Source organism: Jaculus jaculus (assembly GCF_020740685.1).
Source record: "Jaculus jaculus isolate mJacJac1 chromosome Y unlocalized genomic scaffold, mJacJac1.mat.Y.cur SUPER_Y_unloc_2, whole genome shotgun sequence".
Lineage (NCBI taxonomy): Eukaryota > Metazoa > Chordata > Mammalia > Rodentia > Dipodidae > Jaculus > Jaculus jaculus.
The window spans coordinates 1,900,991-1,924,644 of NW_025423387.1; the positions used below are offsets into that span (position 1 = coordinate 1,900,991).

The following is a 23,654-nucleotide window of genomic DNA, read 5'->3' on the forward strand; positions in this document are numbered from 1 at the left end:
CTTAAGGAATTCTTTTCACTTAAGCTTTCTTCCTATATCTTTCACTGGAAACATGCCTTAAAGAGAGACGATCTTCCCTTTCAGCTGTGTGCCCCTCAAGTCTGAGTTGACACTGTGAGGTCACTAAATTACAATCTCTTGTTTTCTGAGACAATATTGTGTTCCAGTAACTAAAACCTTCTCTTATTTTCTACATTTGTCCCACTACTGTTCTACACATGAACAGATATCCTTGGTATAGTCAGGATTGTGAAAATGACTTGGAGACTGTTTGCATAATGCTATACAATACAGAATTGACCTGAGTTGTTAATTTGCAAGTTAGCAATAGCAACATGACTGAATTATAAGTGACAACACACAAGAACAAATTATACATGGGACAGAGAATACACTGAACACTCACCCTGACCCACTCTATACACATGGGGACATGTCAACAGAGTTCCAATTTAGTGAAATATCTATAATTATAATAACGTGTGGACCTGGTCTTACTTTAATAGTTCTCACAAACAAATATCAGCTAATTTGCAATGGACATAGATAATTGACTTTGTGCTGTTAGTAATGAAATTATGCTTTGCTTGCATAAGAAGAATAGCCTTAAACTTGGAGAGCAACTTTAGAAAGACTCAGGGAATGGAGTGACATATCCATTGGGACATGGCTTTTGCTTTACCATCTGTTACATGACAGTGGATTCCAGGGTAAGGATGAATGTTTTGTCCATTGAATCTCAATGTTATCTTGATGTGAACAAATCAAGTTTCCACTTCATCTTGTGGCTCAATTAGCATCATTTCATTAGTGGAATGTAGCCAGGCCAAACAGCTCAACAGTGTCTGACTCACAGGACAGAGAAAACTTGTCTAAACCCTTGACAGGAACAATGAGTTCATTCCATGTCACACAAACAGAGATTCCTTGGGACTGTGCATTGTGATTTTGGATATGACAGAAAAAGTGGAGCAAAGAATCAGGTGTTAGGCAAAGAAACCCTTTCACCCTGAAACATGTGCACTTCAAAATTGCTCTGCATAACAACAAAAGAACACAAGGGGAAGAATTTCCTGTTTCATCTGCTCCAAAGGATGGAAATGGAAATCTCCATGTTGAGATTCTGAGTCTGACATAGGTCACTAACATTAAGATTTTCTGTTACATCACTTGTCTGGAAAAAAAAAAAAAAACAGTGGGATATGGCTCAATCTCAGGATAATCTTGGGGAAAAATATTTACTCTCTCCCTGTCCTTACAATATTGGTTTTGTATTCAAACTATTTCTGGGCTGGGCTGGGCTGGAGAAATGGTTTAGCAGTTAAGCGCTTGCCTGTAAAGCCTAAGGACTCAGGTTCAAGGCTCGATTCCCCAGGACCCACATTAGCCAGATGAACAAGGAGGCACCTGCGTCTGGAGTTCGTTTGCAGTGGCTGGAGGCCCTGGCATGCCCATACTCACTCTCTATCTGCCTCTTTCTCTCTCAAATAAAATAAATAAATAAAAAGTTAACAAAAACAATATTTTCAAAGCTTTTATAATACATCATGAATGGGGTGTAGATCAGAGTGAAACTTGGTTCTGTGTTGGTCCTTTGGGTCAGGGGTCAGAAGTTAGTACTGGATGAGAACATAGTGGTTGATATTGCAGTCTGTGGTTCTAAAGGAGAATGGGTTTCTGTGGTTGTAGTGGTGTGTGATACAGAGGTTCTCGTCCTGGGCCAGAGACACAGTAATAGTTGTCTTTTTCAGCTGGAGTGACACCAGGTTGGGGTAGGTGTCCTTACCCTGTAGAATCTTCAATATGTCCCTGCACTGCATTCCACTCAGTCTGTTGCTCTCCAGAAACATTTGCAGTGGCAGTATCTCCTCCAGCCTCAGGTATTGCCAAGATCTTAGAAACTGAGCATATGATACTCCAGCATCCGTATAAGATGCCAGAGCTAGAAGAGCTCATGATTCATTGTGGGTCCATTTACCATGAAATCCATAATTTCCTTCTCCAGCATGCAATAATACTCCTCACAGAACCACAGAACTCACTGCAGTCCCTAGAACCCCTTCATATCTGTAACTGCTCCATGAATTCAGTACATTTCCTCCAAACACAGCTGCAGCATAGAGCTTGATACATCCACCAGGCCCCAGTGTGACTGCATGTTCCATTCTTGTCAGCTGTTCTTTTTGCCATCCCTCCATGACACTAGTAGCAACCACCGGACTCTGGCCTATAGTCCCCATACAATGCCCCTTTGCAGAGGACTCCAGGACACCAAGCTTCTGCTCCCAGGTCCATGTACTGACATAGACACTGGTGTCCCAGCAGACATTCTTTTTAATCACTAGCTCCCTTTAGTGCAGACCATTAACGTGGCAGGGTTTGATGTCTTTTGTGGTGCATGTCCATCCATGTTTGTGATCTGTGATAAGGGTATCAGATTACCCTTTGAGCAAAGGCATGAATGTGCAAACTAAGATTTGAAAGTCTCAGTTAATGAAGTTATGTAGTAATTGGAGAGAACAGGGTTGGAGAGATTGCTTAGCAGTTAAGGCCCGTGCCTGTGAAGTCTATGTACCCACTTTCTGTTCTCAAATCCCCATGTAAGTGAGATGCACATGTGGCACATGCTTCTGGAATTAGTTTGAGGTGGCTAGAGGCGCTGCTGTGCCCTTTCTTTCTCTCTATATGCTTCTTTTTCTCTATTTCTCTCAGAAATAAATAAATAGAAAATATTTACAAGTGTTCAGCAATTGAAGAGACCAGTTTCTAATACATTCTTCATCATGTAATTCAGGACAGAAGAGTGAGAAGTGTTGCTGTCATTGACATTTTAAGAGGACTTATTTTGCCCATCAAGGTAAGGGTTCAGCTCATTTTGTTCTTTATTTCTTACTTATTCAATTAGGGAAATAAAGCCAACTGAGTCAGACCCAACAATATCTCTCAGCCACAGAAAATCAAACACTCACCATGACCAATGGGATCCTTCCACATCTCAGAGTTGGGATATAACTCTCTTCCTCCCAGATTCTCTGCAGAAAGAGAGTCACTCTGAGCTGCTGCAGGGAGGCAAGATGAGAAGCAGGATGATGAAGATTGTGTTGCTGGCTGTGGCTATCTGCATTGTGGTTGGTGTAGAGAACATGCCCTTGAAGGTACCATGTGTCACATGAATTTTCAGAGTGGATTTCATCATGTTTCTGTGTCTCTCTCTCTCTTTTATACAGTCACAATTATGATTCTTCACGTGCATTTCTTCACATTTTGGGGTTTGTTTAATTTTGTTTTTTTTCAAGGCAGGGTCTCACTCTAGCCCAGACTGAACTGGAATCAACTACGTAGTCTCAGTGTGGCCTCAAATTCATTGTGATTGTTCTACCTCTGCCTCCCAAGTGCTGGGATTAAAGGCGTGAAACACCACACCTGGCTCACATTTTGTTTTTTAAACAATCGGACCTTTATAGTCCTAACAATGTCTTTATTAAATTCTTCTAGTCTGCAGGGGTTAAGATGAACTTTTCTGTGTGACATGTATTTTATTTCCTTCATTCTTATTGTAATTAACCATATGTGGAATCTCAACAAATGGTTATGAAAAATATTCCACTACCTAAGATTATACAAAAAATCATTTTCCTAAATATCCCTTGAAAACGATGGTACATTACCCTTTTTAAAACTTTAATTTTATTTTATTTTAGAGCAACAGACACAGAGAAAGAGGGAAGGAGGGAGGAAAAGAGAGAGAGAGAGAGAGAGAAAATAGGCATGCCAGGTCTTCCAGCCACTGCAAATGAACTCCAGATGCGTGCGCCCCCTTGTGCATCTGTCTAATGTGGGTCCTGGGGAATCAAGCCACGAACTGGGTCCTTAGACTTCATACGCAAGCATTTAACCGCTAAGCCATCTCTCCAGCCCTACATTACCTTTTATTCCGGTACAGGACCCCATTACTTTTGGGGAATTATCAAGTGTGAGGAATATATAGGTTGTGTTTAACCCACTGCTATCTTTTTTTTTTTTTCTATGAGAGAGAGAGAGAGAATAATAAAAAAGATAATTGGAGCAACAGGGCCTTCCAACCACTGCAATAAGACTCCAGACTTGTGTGACACCCAGTGTGCATGAGTGGCCTTGAGCACTTGCCTCACCTTCATATGTCTGGCTTATGTGAGATCTAAGGAGTAAAACATGTATCCTTAGGCTTCTCAGGCAACTGCCTTAACCACTATGGCATCTTTCCAGCCCTTATCTTTCATTTTGATTTCCCATTAAAAAAAAATTCAATTTTAACTCTATCTTCATCCACCATTGCTGGACCTTTGCTACAGTGGTGCCTTTTTGGAAAGTGCAGCACAATCTCTTGGCAAACAGATAACGTACATCAAACTATGATGTCTTTCATGCTTTGATTTATTTGTGTTACTTTTAATGTTCCATAACTTACTCATGAAGCCTTCTTGATGTTTTTACCCTGAAAGAATTTCAGAAAATCTCATAGTATCTGATCACATCTAACATTGGCTGTTCTCAGGTTTTATATATGTGTCTAACAATGTTATGCATTTCCCAAAATGTGTTTAGGGACACAGTAATGAAATATCTAATGGATTTTGATACAACAAAAATAAATAACTTACTGAGTTTCTGTTGTACATGACCAAAGTTTGATATCATTCCAAGATGTGGATCTATATTATAAGCACTGGGTCCAACCACAGTTTTAGCTTTATGAACATAATGTATATAAATTTGAAATTTTATATTTCACAAGGATCTCATTCTCTATTTATCATAAGTAAAAGCAGATGCCAGGATGAAAACAGACATGTGGGGAATATCCAGAAACTTGAATGTTCTAAGAGGACATGTGCTGTTAGTTTTCAGGGAAATACCACACACTTTACCTGGCAGCAAAAAAGGGAAAGATCATAGAAGAGAATGGGATGCTGAGGATATATGTACGTGACATCACATTTTATGATGATTATGAGAGGATGTTCATCACTTTTTATCTGAGGTAAGGAAGACTTTTCTCAAGTAGAAGAAACAAAAGTTTGAAATGTGACCTCTCAAATAGTGTCAACTTGACAGTGAATCAAATACATTTGCTTCCATGTATATACACTTCACACACTGACATATACAACAATACCAGAAAGGAAAACAAGGTGAGATCAGTTACAAAATATATCTATTTTTTATTTTTGAAGAAAGAGTGAGAAGAATTCAGAGAGATAGAGGGAGAATGGTCATTCCATGGTTGTTCAGCCTCTGTGAATGAACTCTAGATGTTTGTTGTCCCTTGTGTATGTGTTACATTGCACACTGTGCATCACTTTTGTGTCTAACTACGCGTGGGTCATTAAGATTTGAAGAAGCATTCTTATACTTTGCAGGCAAGTTCCCTAATTGCTAAGCCATCTCTCCAGCCACAACATGATATTTTTATGGACAAAGTTTTTGTTCCTATTAGGGATTAAGATATCTAATTACCTTTACTCCAGTTTGGTGTAGAACAGGAGATTTATGAAGACAGAATTTAAATTCAAATCGATAGTGATCACAAAATATTGTCAATAAAAATATTTTGGGTACTGGAGAGATGATTGAGCATTTAGGGCAATTACCTGTGAAGCCTACAGACACATGTTAAACTCCCCAGATCCCACATAAGCCAGATGCACAAAGGTTAAGCAAGAGCAAAGTTGTACATGCCCACTCATGGATTGCAGTGGTTGCAGAACTGGTGTACCAATTCTCCTTCTTTCCCTCTGTCTCGCTCTCTGTAAAAGAAAAATATTCTCAAGAAAATATTTTTAAATGTTTGATTATATGGGAACATATAAAAAATGAGGTTGTTCTGGAGTGTAAAGAAAAAATTGTATCATTCATTCATTCATATGAGCTCTCAGGAGCTTAGAGGAAACTAATAGAACATCAGAGAAAACAATTTTTAATTTTTATTTCACAATGTGATAATATGAAAATGGGTCAGGTTATCAATGTCAGTCCTCCTTCTGTGCTTATTTAAGAGTTTCCCTGAATCTGCTCTTGACATTTCAATTTCTGTTCCCATTGAAACAGTATAATGCAAACCCATGTAGAACAAAACAGGATCATATTGAGAAAACTGTATGGTTAGTTAACCAATAAAATTATAACAGTGAGTATATTGAAGAAATTGAGGTCCAGTATTCTCATTTGAGGTGTGTTGTCCTTCCAAAATGTACCTGCATCTGTATATGCAAGTATAAAAAGAGTTTTTGGTGGTCTAATTTCTGAGGTGGGAAATCCAGGCTGTCATGGGACGTTAGAGATGTCTATCTCAGCCGCATGCATTCCAGGGACCACTCGGCATGTCAGAGCATCAAAATCAAATACACAAAAGAGGGACATTACTGAAATCTGGGAATATGCTACACTTAAGGTTCAACTATGTCATGTCATCTGGTCAGTGAGCGCCATCAAATAAAACATGTGTGAATAATGAAGCTAGATAAGATTGATGACAGTGAAATGTATTTTTCTTTCAGAATCACCAAAAATATGTGATATAATAATGATCTCATATTGGATTTATCTAATTTTCATACAGAACGAATGGGGAATGTCAGAAGTACAGGACTGAGGCAGCAAAATTCAAACATATAAATAATCCTGTTTTCTGTATCTGATGTTCTAGGAAAGGGATATGAATGTAACTCTACAGTGCATTCAAGTGCACCATCATGATATTGAAGGTGCTATATCTCTGAGCATGTTACTGACAGAAGCAACTTACAAGTTGAGACAGTTAAATTGTATTTTTCTTTCAGATCAGTTATTAGGAATGGAGGAACCAGAAATTGTTCCTAATAACAAACCCACTGGCTATTGGCTCTTTAGGGACACAAATCTTACCTATCCAAAAGTATGGTACATTTTCACTGGTGGTTATGCAGACAGAGGTGGGTACCCCAATCATGAAGTGTGACTGTGCCCATCACCTAAGCACCTCATCTCACATCTTGAACGAATTCCCAAAGCACTGCCACCAGGGATTTGCAACATGTTTTCAAACATGAGAGACCTCACACATTCAAAACATTACAGTGACTTCACCTCTCCTTTTAACAAGATTGGCTCCCTGAAGTCTACAGCAGGTTCTGCTAATTGTTACCAATGAAATTGGAAAGGCTCTCAAATTTTGATTAACCTATTTTCCAACATTTTGGAGGAATTTGTAGAGCAAGAAGATTTATCAGTGTCAGATTATATCATTATTGGTGGTTCAAAACTATTTACAGAACACTGCATTCCATTTATATTTGATATAGTAAACATTTTAAAGTGACCTAAAATCTTCACTGCACTTATACATATAAGTTATATTAACTACTATCAAACTTTTCTTTGAGTAATACACAATTTGAAAAGACAAATTGGTGTTTTGTTCTGCTTACTTGTGGGGTGGAGAAAAATGAGGTAGTCTACTTACAAAGGAAATAAAATATTTGATTTGTCTCCCTGTCTCCAAGAGTTAAGATCATCCCAGAAAATATCCCATGACCTTGGTCCTTTGTTGTCACATGATCAAGACTCCATCTCTTATTCAGAGTTCACCTGTCTGCACAGTGGTCACATATCAATATGAAGAAAAAGAAGTGACTTTATTCACATAATCACATTGGAGGGAATATCCATCATGACTCAAACACTTAACAATTATCCCAGAAAGTGGCCAATTAGGTCCTGGATGGAAACCATGCTCTGAGAGCATCACTTCAAAATGCATGAGAAATAACCTTAAGCATCAAAATTCAGAGTGATGGAGAGAAAATTTCAATATCATATATAGTCAACTATTAAACAATACAGATTCCTAGATTTGAAATTGAATGGAATAGTTAACACAGCTCCATTATTAGTGCTGTAGGTCATAATTTCCAGAATATATGCCTTGTAGTTAGTAAAAATCTAACCTTCAAAGAGTGGTTTTAAAATTTCAATACATAACATCCCTCTTCTAACTAGAAAACTACTGTAGGAAAAATGTTCATAGTATTGATCAACTCTATTTTGCTAATATTCTTGCCAGTACCTTTCCTTAAAAACATCAAAAATAAAATTTAAGGTGATTTTAATTTGAATGTGACACATCAATGTGTGTGTTCATATGCCTACACTTAAAAACTATTTGAAAATTAAGCAAATACATCTGTACAAGAAAATATTATCTGTCCTGACTGGAGAGGTACATTAACAGTCCATGTCCCTGTACATATATAGATGCTACCAGCATGGCAAGGGTGATGTAGAATCTAGATAGGTTTATTTGCTGTGAGGTGACTTAGGAACAATAGATGATTCTTTAGATCAGAAACAAAGAGATGCTTTTCTCACTCAATAATTTCATAAGGTGATAGAGTTTAGAAGCACAGATTAAAGTAGGTCATGGTTGAAAATGCTCTGTGAAAAGTAAGATGTGGATTGGAGATCTGGATTAGCATTTAAGGTGCTTGCTTGCAAAGCCTAAGGACCCAGGTTCAATTCCCTAGTATCCACGTAAGCCAGATGCATAAGGCGATACATGCATCTGGAGTTTTTTGCAGTAGGTAGAGTTCTGGCACAACAATTCTCTCCTTCTCTCATTCATCAAGAAATAAAATAAATTTTAAATTATGTATCAAAGTTAATAGTAGAATATATATGGCTTTTAAAATATTTCTTCTCAGTCCTAGGTGTAGTCTCAGCAGAACTGGATGTTGTAACAAGCACCTCCATCTTATGGACAATTTACTCTCGTGATACTAAAATGAATGAGTTTGTTTTGGTTGCAGCATTATGTAAGTATTCATTTTTCTTTTTCTCTTTGGTTATCAGGTAATAAGACCATTCATGCATTATTTTTTATGTCAACTGCAGCATTGTAGAAATGTGCTCACAATTGTACAATTACATATTACCATGACTGGTGACTTGTCTTCTCTTTTTGAGCATGTTGTTTGTGTGTGCATGTGTGAAAAGCACTACTATAAGCATTTGATATAATATTCCACTCCTTTGATTTCTCCCCCTGGACACTGGAGTGAATTCTACACTTACACTGAGATGAATGGGAAGATTGGAAATCAGAGAGGCAGACAGCATCAAATCCTAATTTTGTGGCAGAATTCATATCATTTGGACCTGTTTCTTTACCTTATAGAAGAAATTACTTTCATGTTCATTTGTATAGGTGCTAGAAAATGATATAATACTGCATATAGAAGTTCTAGTATATATGTTGACTTGTGAATACCTTTGCTGGGTTTTGTTAGCAATGCAGAGGGCATCCTGATTAGATGTGGTGTGATGAAAATATAAGGCTTGCTTAATCCATATTTTAAAAATTAGGAAACATTTGCTGTTGTTTAGTAAGGATTCCAATATCCATCTCTTCTGTCCTTTGTTCCATGAAATGCAGCAAACAGTTCCAGTCTCAGTGGAGAATTGCAAAAACAGTACCTGAATCTGACTAGTGAGCATAATATTCCACATAACAAAATTCTAGATGTCACCAAAACAGGTAAACTCAGTTTTCTACATGAGAAAGCATTCCTTAATTACAGCATATCCCATGATTATTGTATTCTTTTTTTAAAAAAAATTATTTATTTATTTATTTGAGAGCGACAGACACAGAGAAAAAGACAGATAGAGGGAGAGAGAGAGAATGGGCGCGCCAGGGCTTCCAGCCTCTGCAAACGAACTCCAGATGCGTGTGCCCCCTTGTGCATCTGGCTAACGTGGGACCTGGGGAACCGAGCCTTGAACCGGGGTCCTTAGGCATCACAGGCAAGCGCTTAACTGCTAAGCTGTCCCTGCAGCCTGATTATTTTATTCTTATCTCCAATTCACCAGCATTGCAATTAAAATAATTGAGGATATTTAGTCAATTCAATGCCAATTTTAGATTTCTTTCTTTATTGTATTTCATAGACACATGTCCAAAATGATGGCGTTGATTGGGTGACTAGAAGCATCATCATTATGACTCACAACACATATAAGTTAAAGAGTATTTTAGGTGAAAACAAACATTTGTTCAGTTTTTATTTATTTGAGAGCGACAGATATAGAGAGAAAGAAAGATGGAGGGAGAGAGAGAGAATGAGCGCGCCAGGGCTTCCAGCCTCTGCAAACGAACTCCAGACGCGTGCGCCCCCTTGTGCATCTGGCTAACGTGGGACCTGGGGAACCGAGCCTCGAACTGGGGTCCTTAGGCTTCACAGGCAAGCGCTTAACCGCTAAGCCATCTCTCCAGCCCGAAAACAAACATTTGAAGACAAATTATTTCTTATTTATACATGAAAAGTGGAGCCCATGTTGGAGATCTATACCTATATCTATGACATATGATAAATAATGGATTTCTTTCATTTGAAAAAAAAAAACTGGCTAAGTTAGGTGCTAAATGTAATACAAAATATAGTTGTAAGCTCTTTGAATTCTTTTGTGTATACCTCCTTTGCATGGTAAAAATAAGGCCTAATATTCAACAAGATTCATGATTTTTATGAGTGGCACTGATGAATATGTAAGCTCCTAAGTGTTTTAGATATCACTATATACCCAAAACCTCACACTTAAACCCTGAACACCAGCATCAACCCAGTGAGTAAAATCCTGGAGAATATGCAATTATAAATTGTGCATGGCCATCTTCAGATAGGGTCCATGGTATGATTGTGATCATGAGAACTGATTTCATCATTTCCCCAGTCAAACTCACATGCTTTCATTTGTATTTTCATTTCCATCACCTAACCAAAAATTCACAAGCACTTACAGTTATTTTTTAGGTCATGATCACGTAGTCCTGCTTTGCAATATCATTTCTCTGTGGAACCAGAATCATAAACAGAGTTGGAATCATCTTTCATTTGGCTGTTGGATTTTCATCTTCCCAATGTAGTTCTGATCCTTCCCTCAGGCCTTTTCCTTCCATCCCCTTCCCAAAACACATTCAGTGTTTATAGCTTACTCTCTGATTAAATAAATTGATTGCATGAACCAGTGTATGCATTATGAATAAACACGTGTAAAGAGCATGAATCATAGGCATGCATTTGAACCTGGACTAGAGGTACCAACTTACAACCACTGTTACTCTATGGTTGCATTAAATGTTTCAAGTACACTACAGGAAAGCAATGGCTAGAGGTTGCTCACTGTAAGGTGTTTTAAAATGTCTCTAGGCCAGGTGTGATGATGTGTGCCTTTAATCCCAGAACTCAGGAGGCAGTGGTATGAGGATCACTATGAATATGAGGCCATCCTGAGACTACACAGTGAATTCCAAGTCAGCCTGAGCTAGAGTGAAACCCTACCTCAAAAAAATAAAATGATAATAATAATAATTAAGTAAAATAAAATGTCTATAAAGCAGTGTAATGTAATAAGTTTTTGAGGAATCACATCACCTAGTTGTTGTGTCTCTTTTGTAAAATGAAAATCAAGTGTGTTTTGCATCCTACCAAAAATGTTTGAAAACTCATTACTTAGGCACCAGAGTTCAGAGTACACAACCTGACCTAGGATGGGTGATTTTCCTCCACATATTCCAAATCCAACTCTGGGATTGTCACTTTAAAAATCTAAAGAACACATACAGTGGGAGGCCTTTCCACCCAGCAAAGCTCATTGAACACCATCATTCTACCAAAATTTTGTGAAAATTGACCACCATTTGGGCAAGAAATGTACATGGTAAAATGAAAGGAGGAAAAGAATGAATATGCTACCATTGAAAGATCTAGGAATAAACCAAACAAGCAAATATATCTTGGCACAAGCAATCCAAGAGGGAAATAAAATAAAATAATTAATTGAAACCAGTGAATAAGGCATTGTTTCACTTAATAATATAGAAATCTATGAGATAAATAATTGAATCTCAATGACTGATGTTGGGAGCTGTAGCTGCTCTTTGACCATGAGAACTGAAGCTGTTTTTGGATCTCTGGGCACAGAGACCTTATCATATGGCCTTGGTAAACAGTTTCAGAAACAGAGGCATTGGTGGAGCATGCTTTAGGCATGTAGGCACTGTCTGGAAAGTTTTATTTTCTGTATATAAGCTTGTGCTTGCCTGAATAAATCTGAGACCTTGATCAGAATATAGACTTGGTCTCCTTCTTTGTGTCTCTTGTCTCCCATAGAGGTTACCTTCCCCTCACGTCCTTGTTTAACTCCCCACTGGCTGGGGCAAGTGGCACCAAATGAGGGGCTTGAGGTACGAAATGTGATCTGGACGTCGCTCAAGTGGACGTCCGTCAACCCCATTGGATCGCCACCTCATCGGTGAGTGAAGATCCGCATGCAGATCACCGCAGGAGTGCCCGCCTGTGATACAGATCTGGACAGGTAAGAAAAGCGATGCAATTATGGGATAAGCATTAAGTAAGCATGAATTGTTTGTTGAAGGGCTTAAAACTTCTCTCAAGACAGAAGGAACACGGGTTAAGAAAAAAGATTTAGTGAAATTCTTTGTCTTTTTAGAAGATGTCTGTCCCTGGTTCCCCCAGGAAGGAACTATAGATGAGAAGTGGTGGCGCCGTGTTGGTGACTGTCTAAATGACTACTACGGTTTTTATGATCCTGAAAAGGTTCCAGTGAGGGCGTTTTCTTATTGGAATCTCATTAATGACGTATTACAGGTCTGCTACTATCACCTGATGTTTCAAAAGTAGTTACAGAGAGTGAAAATTTCCTTAAAAATAAATTCACCAGTAGTCAGACCTCCCTCCCTAAGAATGAAGTCCCAGAGAATCCCTACCCCGCCTGCACCAGCTCTCGCTCTGTGCTGTGCTGGGGGCAAAAACCTGCCCTTTCTCTCCAGGCTGTAATTGCTCCTCTATTATCATTCCTATGCCAGAAAATGCTGATGATCCGCCACCTAATAACCCAATCCTGCCTAGTAGCCCTCTCCCACAATCTATCTATCCAGTTCTGTCTAACTTAAAAACCACCAATCCTAATGATGACTCCCTTTCCCCTGAGAAAGAGGCAAATAAAGCTAAGGGAGAAGCTGAATTGCAGGATGAAGCTACTAAATATCATAACCCTGATTGGCCCCCCAGACACTTTTGGGTACACGGTCACCACCCTACAACATAGTACCCCCTTCTTCTGCCCCAACACTTGATGCTCCCTCTGATCTAGGAGAAATAACTAGACAAGCCATTACTAAACTTTCCCAGGAGGAACAATCTCTTAAGACGATCCTCCAAGCCAAAAAGGAAAAGTCGCAGCTGCTCAAGCAATTACGCGACCTTGATTTAGAAATACACTCCCCCTCCACTCACCCTGTTCAGAAAACTAAAACCAAAAGTAAAACTCTCCATGCCTTTCCTGTAACTTGCTCCCAAGTTAAACCTGTTGAAGGAAAAACTAATGAAGCTGAGCCGCAGGATACAAATAGCCCAGAAGAGGGGGAGGGAGAATCTTAGACAAGGGAACCTGCTGGGTCAGAAAGCACTGAGAATGAGGAAGGGGATGAACCTCTACTCATTAAAGCCCAGAGATATCGCCGTCTTAAGTTTAAACATATAAAAGAGTTAAAAAATGCAATTACTTTGTATGGACCTATTGCTCCTTTCACTCTCTCGCTGTTAGAATCTCTAAGTGGGCTGGAGAGATGGCTTAGCGGTTAAGCGCTTGCCTGTGAAGCCTAAGGACCCCGGTTCGAGGCTCGGTTCCCCAGGTCCCACGTTAGCCAGATGCACAAGGGGGCGCACGCGTCTGGAGTTCGTTTGCAGAGGCTGGAAGCCCTGGCGCGCCCATTCTCTCTCTCTCCCTCTATCTGTCTTTCTCTCTGTGTCTGTCACTCTCAAATAAATAAATAAATAAATAAAAATTAAAAAAAAAAAAAAAGAATCTCTAAGTGAAGACTTACTTACTGTTAATGATTGGGTTATGTTAACTAAAGCTACTTTAACTAGGGGTGACTTTCTTCTATGGAAAGCTGATTACACTGAGAGGTGCCAGGATGCTGCCCACCATAATTTGGCCACTGGTGGTTCCTCCAAATCCTGGACGCTAGATAAACTTTTGGGCAACTGTCCCTATGATATGAATGAAAAACAAACCAAATTTCCTCCAGGATTACTTACACAAATTCAACATGCAGCTCTTAAAGCCTGGAAGAGCCTTCCCTCTAAAGGGTCAGCTGTCACCTGTCTTGCTAAACTGAGACAGGGTCCACAAGAGCTTTATAGTGATTTTATCGGCCGTCTTACAGAGGCTGCTGAGCGCCTTATGGGAAAGGAGGAAACAGATAATGAATTTGTTAGACATCTTGCCTTTGAGAATGCTAACTCAGCCTGCCAAGTGGCTATACGCCCCCATCGCTGTGGCAAAAATATTTCTGACTTTATCAAACTCTGTGCTGATGTAGACCCTGCATCCCACAGCATTGGATTAGCCATAGGAGTGGCCCTTAAAGATTTTACCCAGGGGGACAAGCTCAAAACTTGTTTTAATTGCAAACAACCAGGTCATTTTCCCAGAGATTGCATGGCCCTTAAGGCTGAGTGGCCACTCCCATCCTCTCTGTGCTCGGAAAGTTCTCCCTCAAGGTATGGCTAATAGTCCAACTTCATGTCAGAAATTTGTGGCTAAAGCTTTAGCTTCTACAAGAAGCAAATTTCCCCAATTATATATTATTCATTATATGGATGATATTTTATTAGCTGGAAAGAAAAGACAGAAATCTAGTTACAAAAAACAAAAAAGGAAAAAATGATATAGGGATCAGTAACAACATGGTTAAATCGTAGTTTGTTTATTTTAAATTTTTTACTTTTGGATACAAAAGGGTCTTCTGCTGCTGACCACTTTTGGCATGCACAAAACAACACTAATTATGCTAAAGTAAGGTGGAAAGATCCATTGACTAACAAATGGAGTGGACCCGACCCTGTATTAATATGGGGACGAGGATCTGTTTGTATTTTTTCACAGAAAGAAAATGGAGCCAGATGGTTGCCAGAACATTTGTTGTGGCATGCAGGCCTCAAGATCAACCAAGAGGACACTGCTGATCCTGATAATAATACGGAGTCATCTACATCTTGCTTATAGTGAACTTTACTAGAACTATGTTCCTGATCCTCCTATATTACATCCAGTGACTTGGGAGAAAAAAGAAATCATAGTTCTAGTCAATAGCACTCGGTTGCTTAGTACACAATCTAGTAAAAATATAGAATTACATCAAATAATTATGAGTTCATATTCAAGGTGTGGTCTAGGTATTCCACTATGCTTTTCTAAGACTAGCATAGTGGGATGTTTTGAAATAAAGGAAAGAAACATTACTGTAAAGCATGTACAAGAGCATGTACAAGGTACAAAGAAGATAAAGCATGTTCAAACAAGCAGAATTTCTATTTGGCTTCCCTATGGAAATCAAGTTACAGGGGATAGTCCACCAGAGGACTTTATTCCCTGTGAAGGAAATATACCTTGGTTCAATAAATCTATACATTGGAGCAAATGTGTAGGGAAAAAAATTATCAGGTATAATGTTTCTGGATCTACTAGATATGTTAAGGACTGGTCAGGATCAGCAGGCTCTATAGAGAGTAAAACTGAATGGGTTAATGATTGGGCTACTGGACTGTCCTCAGGATTGTGGTGGTCAGACAGTGGACATCAGCAAACTTATATGTGGAAAATTGCTGCTGCTATGGGAGGTATCAAGGTTACATCTGCCAACAATAATTCAAATAACCTTCCAAAGGGAAATATTATGGCCTGTGTTACACCACCTTATGCCCTGATGTTAGGGAATATAAATATTATCTGGTAACATGGGTCTGAGGAAATGTTTAACGTTACCTGTGATAATTGTAGTCTGTCCAATTGTATTTCTCATGATTCTGGAACTGTAATGATTGTCAAACAACCTGCATTTGTTATGATTCCTGTTAATCTTTCAAAACCTTGGTATTCTGACAAAGGTATTCAAATCCTAGAGGAGGTTAAAAATAGTTTAAGTAGACAAAAGAGAGTTGTAGGTTTAGTTATTGCTGGGATTGTTGCATTCATTACATTATTAGCTTCTATTACTACTGCTGCTGTTGTTCTTACACAAGAAGTTCATACTGCACACTTTGTTAATAATCTAGCTAAGAATGTTTCTGTTGCTTTGGGAACTCAAGTTACCATAGACAAGAAGTTAGAAGAAAAAATAGATGCTTTATTTGATGTAGTGACCTATTTGGGAGAGCAAATTCAAGGAATGAAGATTAGAGCTCAATTAGAATGCCATGCAGATTACCAATGGATCTGCATCACCTCTAAAACTTACAATGCTATTTATGAAGATTGGGTAAAGGTAAAAATGCACTTAGAAGGAATTTGGCACCATGATAACATTTCGTTAGATTTGGTTATTTTACATTCAGAAATTCTAGATATACAAAATAGTCATCTTGATTTTGATGCCACTAAGGCTGCTAATGACTTACTTACTGCAATTAAGTCTGTGTTGCCTGGTTGGGACTCTCTAAGTTCCTGAATAGGCAACTTTGCAGCTGTGGGAGTTTGCCTTCTGCTTCTCTTATGCCTATTGCCTATTTTCTTCAAGTGTCTAATGAAGTCTATTGTGAATGTTCATGCAGAGGTCCAAGCAATGCACTATAGAATACGTCCTTGACTCCCCTCCTTTAGGAGCTGCATAGGATTCAGACCTAAGCATATCAGCTCACAATAAAGTGAGTATGACATGGGCACCAACATGGGTGTGAGGCAAAGCACTGCAAGGGAAGGTCCCTTTCTGATTGCTTCTGAATTCCCTGAGAGAAAAACCTGACTTGCATGGAGGTTGGTACCACACTTATTATGATCATATAAGCCCTGCCTCCCCTCCCCAAAAGGTACCAAGGGCCAAGATGGTGGGTTGAAAAAATGACAGCCCATGGGAGGTGTCAGGTCAATACTCCCCCAGTTGGTTAAAGCCCAGCACTAAATAGAGAATCTCCCTGTCTTTTGTATAAAAGAAGGGAGGAGATGTTGGGAGCTGTAGCTGCTCTTTGACCATGAGAACTGAAGCTGTTTTTGGATCTCTGGGCACAGAGACTTTATTGTATGGCCTTGGCAAACAGTTTTCAGAAACAGAGGCATTTGTGGAGCAGACTTTAGGCACATAGGCACTGTCTGGAAAGTTTTATTTTTTGTATATAAGCTTGTGATTGCCTGAATAGAACTGAGACCTTGATCAGAGTATAGACTTGGTCTCCTTCTTTGTGTCTCTTGTCTCCCATCCAGGTTACTTTCCCCTCATGTCCTTGTGTAACTCCCTGCTGGCCGGGTCTGACTGAGAAAACAGAAGTCAGTGAACCTAAATGAGTAGAACAGAAATCAAGATAACTGCTGTATAAGTGAGGAAAATATGCATGAACATAAAATGTGTTTTTAAAACATCTGTAAAACTAGGTCAAAATAGCAAAGCATGGTTGCACATACCTTTGAACCTGGCACACGGGAGGCAGGGGTAGAGAGATTGCCGACAGTTTGAGGCCACCCTGAAAATACAGAATGAATTCCATCCAGTTCAGCCTGGCCTAGAGTGAGATAGTACCTCAAAAAAAAAAAAAAAAAAAAAAGGACAAAAAATTTTTAATTAGGAGAATAAAAACACAGAATTACATGGACTAATATAGTATATAATATAAAGAAATATTACCAAAAATGATTCTTACATACTATTGAAATCAAGTATATGCCAAATTCTTTCGTCTATGAGGAAATGATTTATGAGATGTAAAAAATAACTGCAAATTCCTAAGCACTTATGTCTTATCAATAATAAATTAAAAATACTGCACATATGAGTAAAAAAGGAAGAGACAAAATTCAGAGTTTAAAAAGGAATGTTAAAATAAAGGCAAAAAAAAAGTATCTTCACAGGCGAGTCTCTGATACGTTTATAAAGAACCATACCAAAGTGTCATTAATTATTCTAAAAATGCCATAATATTGGGCCAGCCTTCCCAAAGCTATCATCATGCTTGAAACAAGAATAAGGAATAGAAACAATGGGGGGAGGGGGAAACAAAACATATGCCAGTACCCAAGAACAACTTAACCAAATGTGTTTAGCAACCAATATTGGAAAAAAAAAAATCCCAATGCTAATGAATGGATACAACAAACACAGCAATAAATTTGGTACTTTACTCAAAAATTTTGTGGATTTTGAGTGCAACACAAAATTTCTCCAGTGTGGATGGGCTTCATTTAGAGATGAAAGATGAAGAAAGAGGCACATCAAATGCCTACAAGAAGCAGATCACAGCAACCAAACCCAGAGTAGATAGAAAAAAAAAAAAATTAAAATCCATGGAAATGCCAACACACCTGTACCACCACAACATGACAGGGATCAAATCAAATCTCACAGTCATCACCCTAAACATTAATGGCCTTAATTCACCCATCAAGAGACACAGGCTAACAGGGTGGATCAAAAAATTAGACCCCTCAATCTGCTGCCTTCAAGAAACCCACCTTACCACTAAAGACAGAAACCTCCTCAGGGTGAAAGGGTGGAAAACAATATTCCAAGCAAATTGGAATAAGAAACAAGCAGGTGTAGCTATATTAATATCAGATAAAGTTGACTTCAAACCAAAAACAATCAAAAAAGACAAAGAAGGCTACTTCCTACTTGTAAAGGGAACAATCCATCAAGAGGATATTACAATCATAAATCTGTATGCACCAAACACAGGGGCACCGCAGTTCATAAAACAAAACCTACTTCACAATAAAACAGATATAACCACCAACACCATCATAGCTGGGGACATTAACACACCATTATCAGTAATAGACAGATCATCCAAACAAAAGCCCAACAGGGAAGTAAGAGAACTCAACAAAACCATAGAGCACTTAGACCTAACAGACATCTACAGAACTTTCCATCACAAATCCACAGACTACACATTCTTCTCAGCAGCCCATGGAACATTCTCTAAAATAGACCATCTACTGAGTCACAAAGATAGCCTCCACATATTTAAGAAAATCGACATAATTCCCTGCATGATATCAGATCATAATGCTATATTCCTAGAAATCAACAACAGAAAAACCAACAAGAGCCCCAACGGCAACAGGAAAGTGAACAGCACACTCTTAAACAATAAATGGATAGTGGATGAAATAAAAAATGAAATTGCAAAATTCCTGGAATTGAATGACAATGAGAACACATCATACCAAAACTTGTGGGACACAATGAAGGCAGTCATCAGAGGAAAATTCATAGCACTCAATGCCTTCATAATAAAGACAGAAAGATCCCAAATCAATAGCCTAACCATCCACCTAAAGGTATTGGAAAAACAAGAAAAATCCAACCCAAAGAGCTCCAGAAGGGAAGAAATAATTAAAATCAGAGCAGAAATTAATGAATTGGAAACCAAGGAAACAATTAAGGCAATTGACAAAACAAAGAGCTGGTTCTTTGAAAAAATAAACAAGATTGACAAACCTCTGGGTGATTTGATCAAGCAAAACAAGGAGAGACTCCAAATTAACAAAATTCAAAATGAAAAAGGAGAAATCACAACAGACATAAGTGAAATTGGCAGAATCATCAGGACTTATTTCAAAAACCTCTACTCCACAAAACAGGAAAATGTGGAGGAAATGGATAAATTCCTGGATGCATATCATCTACCAAAGCTAAACTCAGAGCAGATCAACCACCTCAATGAACCCATCACGCTCATGGAGATTGAAAATGTAATAAAAAACCTCCCAAAAAAGAAGAGTACAGGGCCAGATGGATTCCCAGCAAATTTTATCAAACCTTCATGGAAGAACTCAAACCAATCTTCCTAAAACTGTGCCACACAATTGAAGAACAGGGAAAGCTACCCAACTCCTTCTATGAAGCTAGTATCACTCTAATCCCCAAACCAGGCAGAGATGCCAGAAGAAAAGAAAACTATCGGCCTATTTCCCTAATGAACATAGAAGCAAAGATCCTCAACAAAATACTCGCAAACCGAAACCAACAACACATCAAAAGCATTATCCACCTTGACCAAGTGGGATTTATCATAGGAACACAAGGGTGGTTCATCATATGAAAATCTGTCAATGTAATACACCACATAAACAAGCTTAAACATAAAAATCACATGATCATTTCGATAGATGCAGAAAAGGCCTTCGAAAAGATACAACATCACTTAATGATCAAAACATTGGAGAGAATTGGCATGACCGGTTTACATCTTAATATAATAAAGGCAATATACAAAGCTCCAAAGGCCCAAATAATACTTAATGGAGAGAGACTGGAGGAATTCCCATTGAGATCAGGAACAAGACAGGGATGTCTTCTCTCACCTCTGCTTTTCAATATAGTTCTGGAAGTCCTAGCCGAAGCAATAAGGCAGGAGAAGGAAATAAAAGGGATACAATTTGGAAAGGGAGAAGTTAAGTTAGCGCTATTCGCTGATGACATGATTGTATATGTAAGAGACCCAAGAGACTCCATCCCAAAACTCCTGAAGGTGATTAACTCCTATAGCAAAGTAGCAGGATACAAAATCAATGCACAAAAATCAGAAGCATTTCTGTATGCAAATGACAAAGACACAGAAAAAGAAATAAAGGATAGTCCCATTTTCAATAGCAACAACAACAACAAAATACCTTGGAATAACATTAACCAAGGAAGTAAAACATCTATACAATGAAAATATAAAAACTCTCAAAAAAGCAATTGAGGAGGACTTGAAACGATGGAAAGACCTCCCATGCTCCTGGATAGGCAGAAATAACATTGTGAAGATGACAATCCTACCAAAGGCAATATATAGATTTAACGCAATTCCAATTAAAATCCCTACAGTGTTCTTCACAGAGATAGAAAAAATGATCTCAATATTCATATGGAAAGGCAGAAGGCCTCGCATATCCAAACATATCCTCAGCAAAAGAAATACCTCTGGTGGCATCACCATACCCGATATAGTTATACTACAAAGCCACAGTAATAAAAACAGCATGGTACTGGCATAAAAACAGGAGTACAGAGCAATGGAATAGACTTGAGGACCCGGATTTTGGGCCAAGCAACTATAGCTACTTGATATTCGACAAAGGCCCAAACAATATAGACTGGAAAAAAGATAGCATCTTCAACAAATGGTGCTGGACAAACTGGATAACCACATGCAGGAAACTAAAACTTGATTGACACATTTCACCATGGACAACACTCAAATCCAAATGGATCAAAGACCTCAACATAAGACCAGAAACGTGAAAACTACTGGAAGAAAATTTAGGAAGTACGTTCCGTGATATAGGAATGGAAAAAGAATTCCTGAATAAAACCCCAGTGGCTCAAGTTCTTAAACAGTCACTCAACCATTGGGATCATATGAAGCTGAAGAGTTTCTTTACAGACAAGCATATAATAAGCAAAGCCAATAGAATACCCACAGAATGGGAGAAAATATTTGCAGGTTATCCAACTGATAGAGGCCTTATCTCTAGAACTCAAAAGTCTAAACAATAAGAAGACAAATACCCCACTCACAAAATGGGGCACAGAGTTAAACAGGCAATTCACAGAGGAAGAGATACAAATGGCAAACACACACCTAAGAAAATGTTCATCATCCCTAACCATCAGAGAAATGCAAATTAAAACAACTATGAGATTCCACCTTACCCCAATAAGGATAGCCAACATCAAAAGGTCAAATGAAAATAAATGCTGGCGAGGATGTGGAGAAGCAGGGACACTCATTCACTGTTGGTGGGAATGCAGGATGGTACAACCACTTTGGAAAGCAATATGGAGACTCCTGAAAAAGCTGACTATAGAAATACCAACAGACCCAGTTATACCATTACTGGGCATGTACCCTAAAACCTTCAAACCAAAAGCCAGAGAGATTTGCTCAACCATGTTTGTAGCAGCTCAATTCGTAATAGCTAAAAGCTGGAATCAACCCAGATGTCCATCATTGAAAGAATGGATAACAAAGATGTGGTATATGTACACAATGGAATTCTATACAGCAGTAAGAAAAAATGACATAAAGAAATTTGAGGAAAAAATGGTTTAACCTGGAACAGATCATTCTCAGCGAACTTACCCAATCACAGAAAAAAAAATCACCACATAGTCTCACTCATCTGCAACACCTAACCTGAATCTGCCCAAGATGCCTTACATACCCAGCAAGCACCTCATGGACTAGATAATAAAATGGATGGGAGGGCGGGGAGGGAATCAAAGAGTGGAAAACAGTAATCCGGACCCAAGCGGCAATGGTACCATAAAATTCTACTTCCTAAAAGACAGACCAAATGGCTGAACCTTCACTAGACCCTTACAGGAAACACCTGAACCACAAGGCACTGGAGAGGGTAGGATCAAGACTGACCTAAATCTCCTACATCTTCCCTCCCTCCCTCTCCCCCTCTCCTCTCCATCTCTCTCCTCTCTAACTCTTGTATATTAGTTATCTTTTTCCTCAGTTTATTAGTGGACACTGACCTGTAACCCCCACTTCCAGCTTGGGCCTACCATCCACAATGAGCTTTTGATCAGAGAAACCTACAAGGTTTCCCAAAACAATGACAGACTTCTGTCAGAGTACTTGATGACCCACCAAAGGCCAGTAATAAGACCCTATTGCTGAAGACTCCATACGCAGCTGACACGTAAAATGGAATGACATGGCTGGAAGCCAGGAGAGAGTCAGTCCCCAGACAGTCAGCATGTCTAGTGCCAGAAGGCGCTACATAGGCGACTGGGGGAAATGACCAAGATCTGTCCAAGCAACACATTGTTTAACCTAATTAGCAACAAATAACCGGATGTGATGCCCACACAAGTGCAATAGTGGTACACAGCCATGGTGAGGCATCAATTGCTCTTGATTTGGCTAACTGATCCACTCAGTGGTACTAGACCCTTAGCTGGAGCTGGGAAACAAGTCAGAACCATACCCAAACACAAGCCCACTCTACAATATCAAGCTACCATCAATCATGGGGTATAAGAGGGCCTAAACCTATCATACTGTCTATCAAAAAAGTAAGTGTTATCTCAATTTTCCGGATGCTAACTTACTCTCCGTTGGAGAATCTGCTTCTCTTTTCCAGATAGATGCAGATCCTAAGAAGAGAGGTGCCCCAACATACCTCAAAAGGCGCCCAACTGAAACTAAGGACAACTGGTGAAATAAGCAAGGAGGATGTTTTCCTGTGAACTGGATACCAGCACAAAGGGGAAGGAGATCAATGCAGAGAAAAATCAACTCCTAACAAATCAGAGAGCCAAAGCCTCAGAGGTCCCCACACCTCATCACTGAAGCAGACCATAAATGAACCCAACATGGCTCAGGGAAATCTTGCGGAAGAGGGGGCGGAAAGAATGTCAGAGTTACATGTTGGGTCATGATTTGCAGAGACATTTATCATACTAATAACTGGGGGCTATCTCCACAATGCACGACCCATTTTCATTAACAAGAAGGGTCTAATGGGAGGGGGTAGATCAAAGATGAGCCTAAATAATGGTACCAAACTGCCTGTATTCACTGAAATGAAAACTAATAAATTAAATTAAAAAAAAAAAA

The 23,654-nt window shown here is 38.9% G+C and overlaps 1 protein-coding gene across 1 annotated transcript in view; it reads left to right on the forward strand.

The window, feature by feature from the left end:
• Nucleotides 1-23,654, forward strand: part of LOC123457176 (deleted in lung and esophageal cancer protein 1-like) — a 130,226-nt gene that overhangs the window by 29,415 nt on the left and 77,157 nt on the right. Inside the window, 5 exon segments of the mRNA XM_045141182.1 lie at nucleotides 3,028-3,155; nucleotides 6,686-6,743; nucleotides 6,819-6,950; nucleotides 9,449-9,550; nucleotides 12,186-12,327. Of these exon segments, the coding sequence (XP_044997117.1) occupies nucleotides 3,028-3,155; nucleotides 6,686-6,743; nucleotides 6,819-6,950; nucleotides 9,449-9,550; nucleotides 12,186-12,327 (562 nt within the window).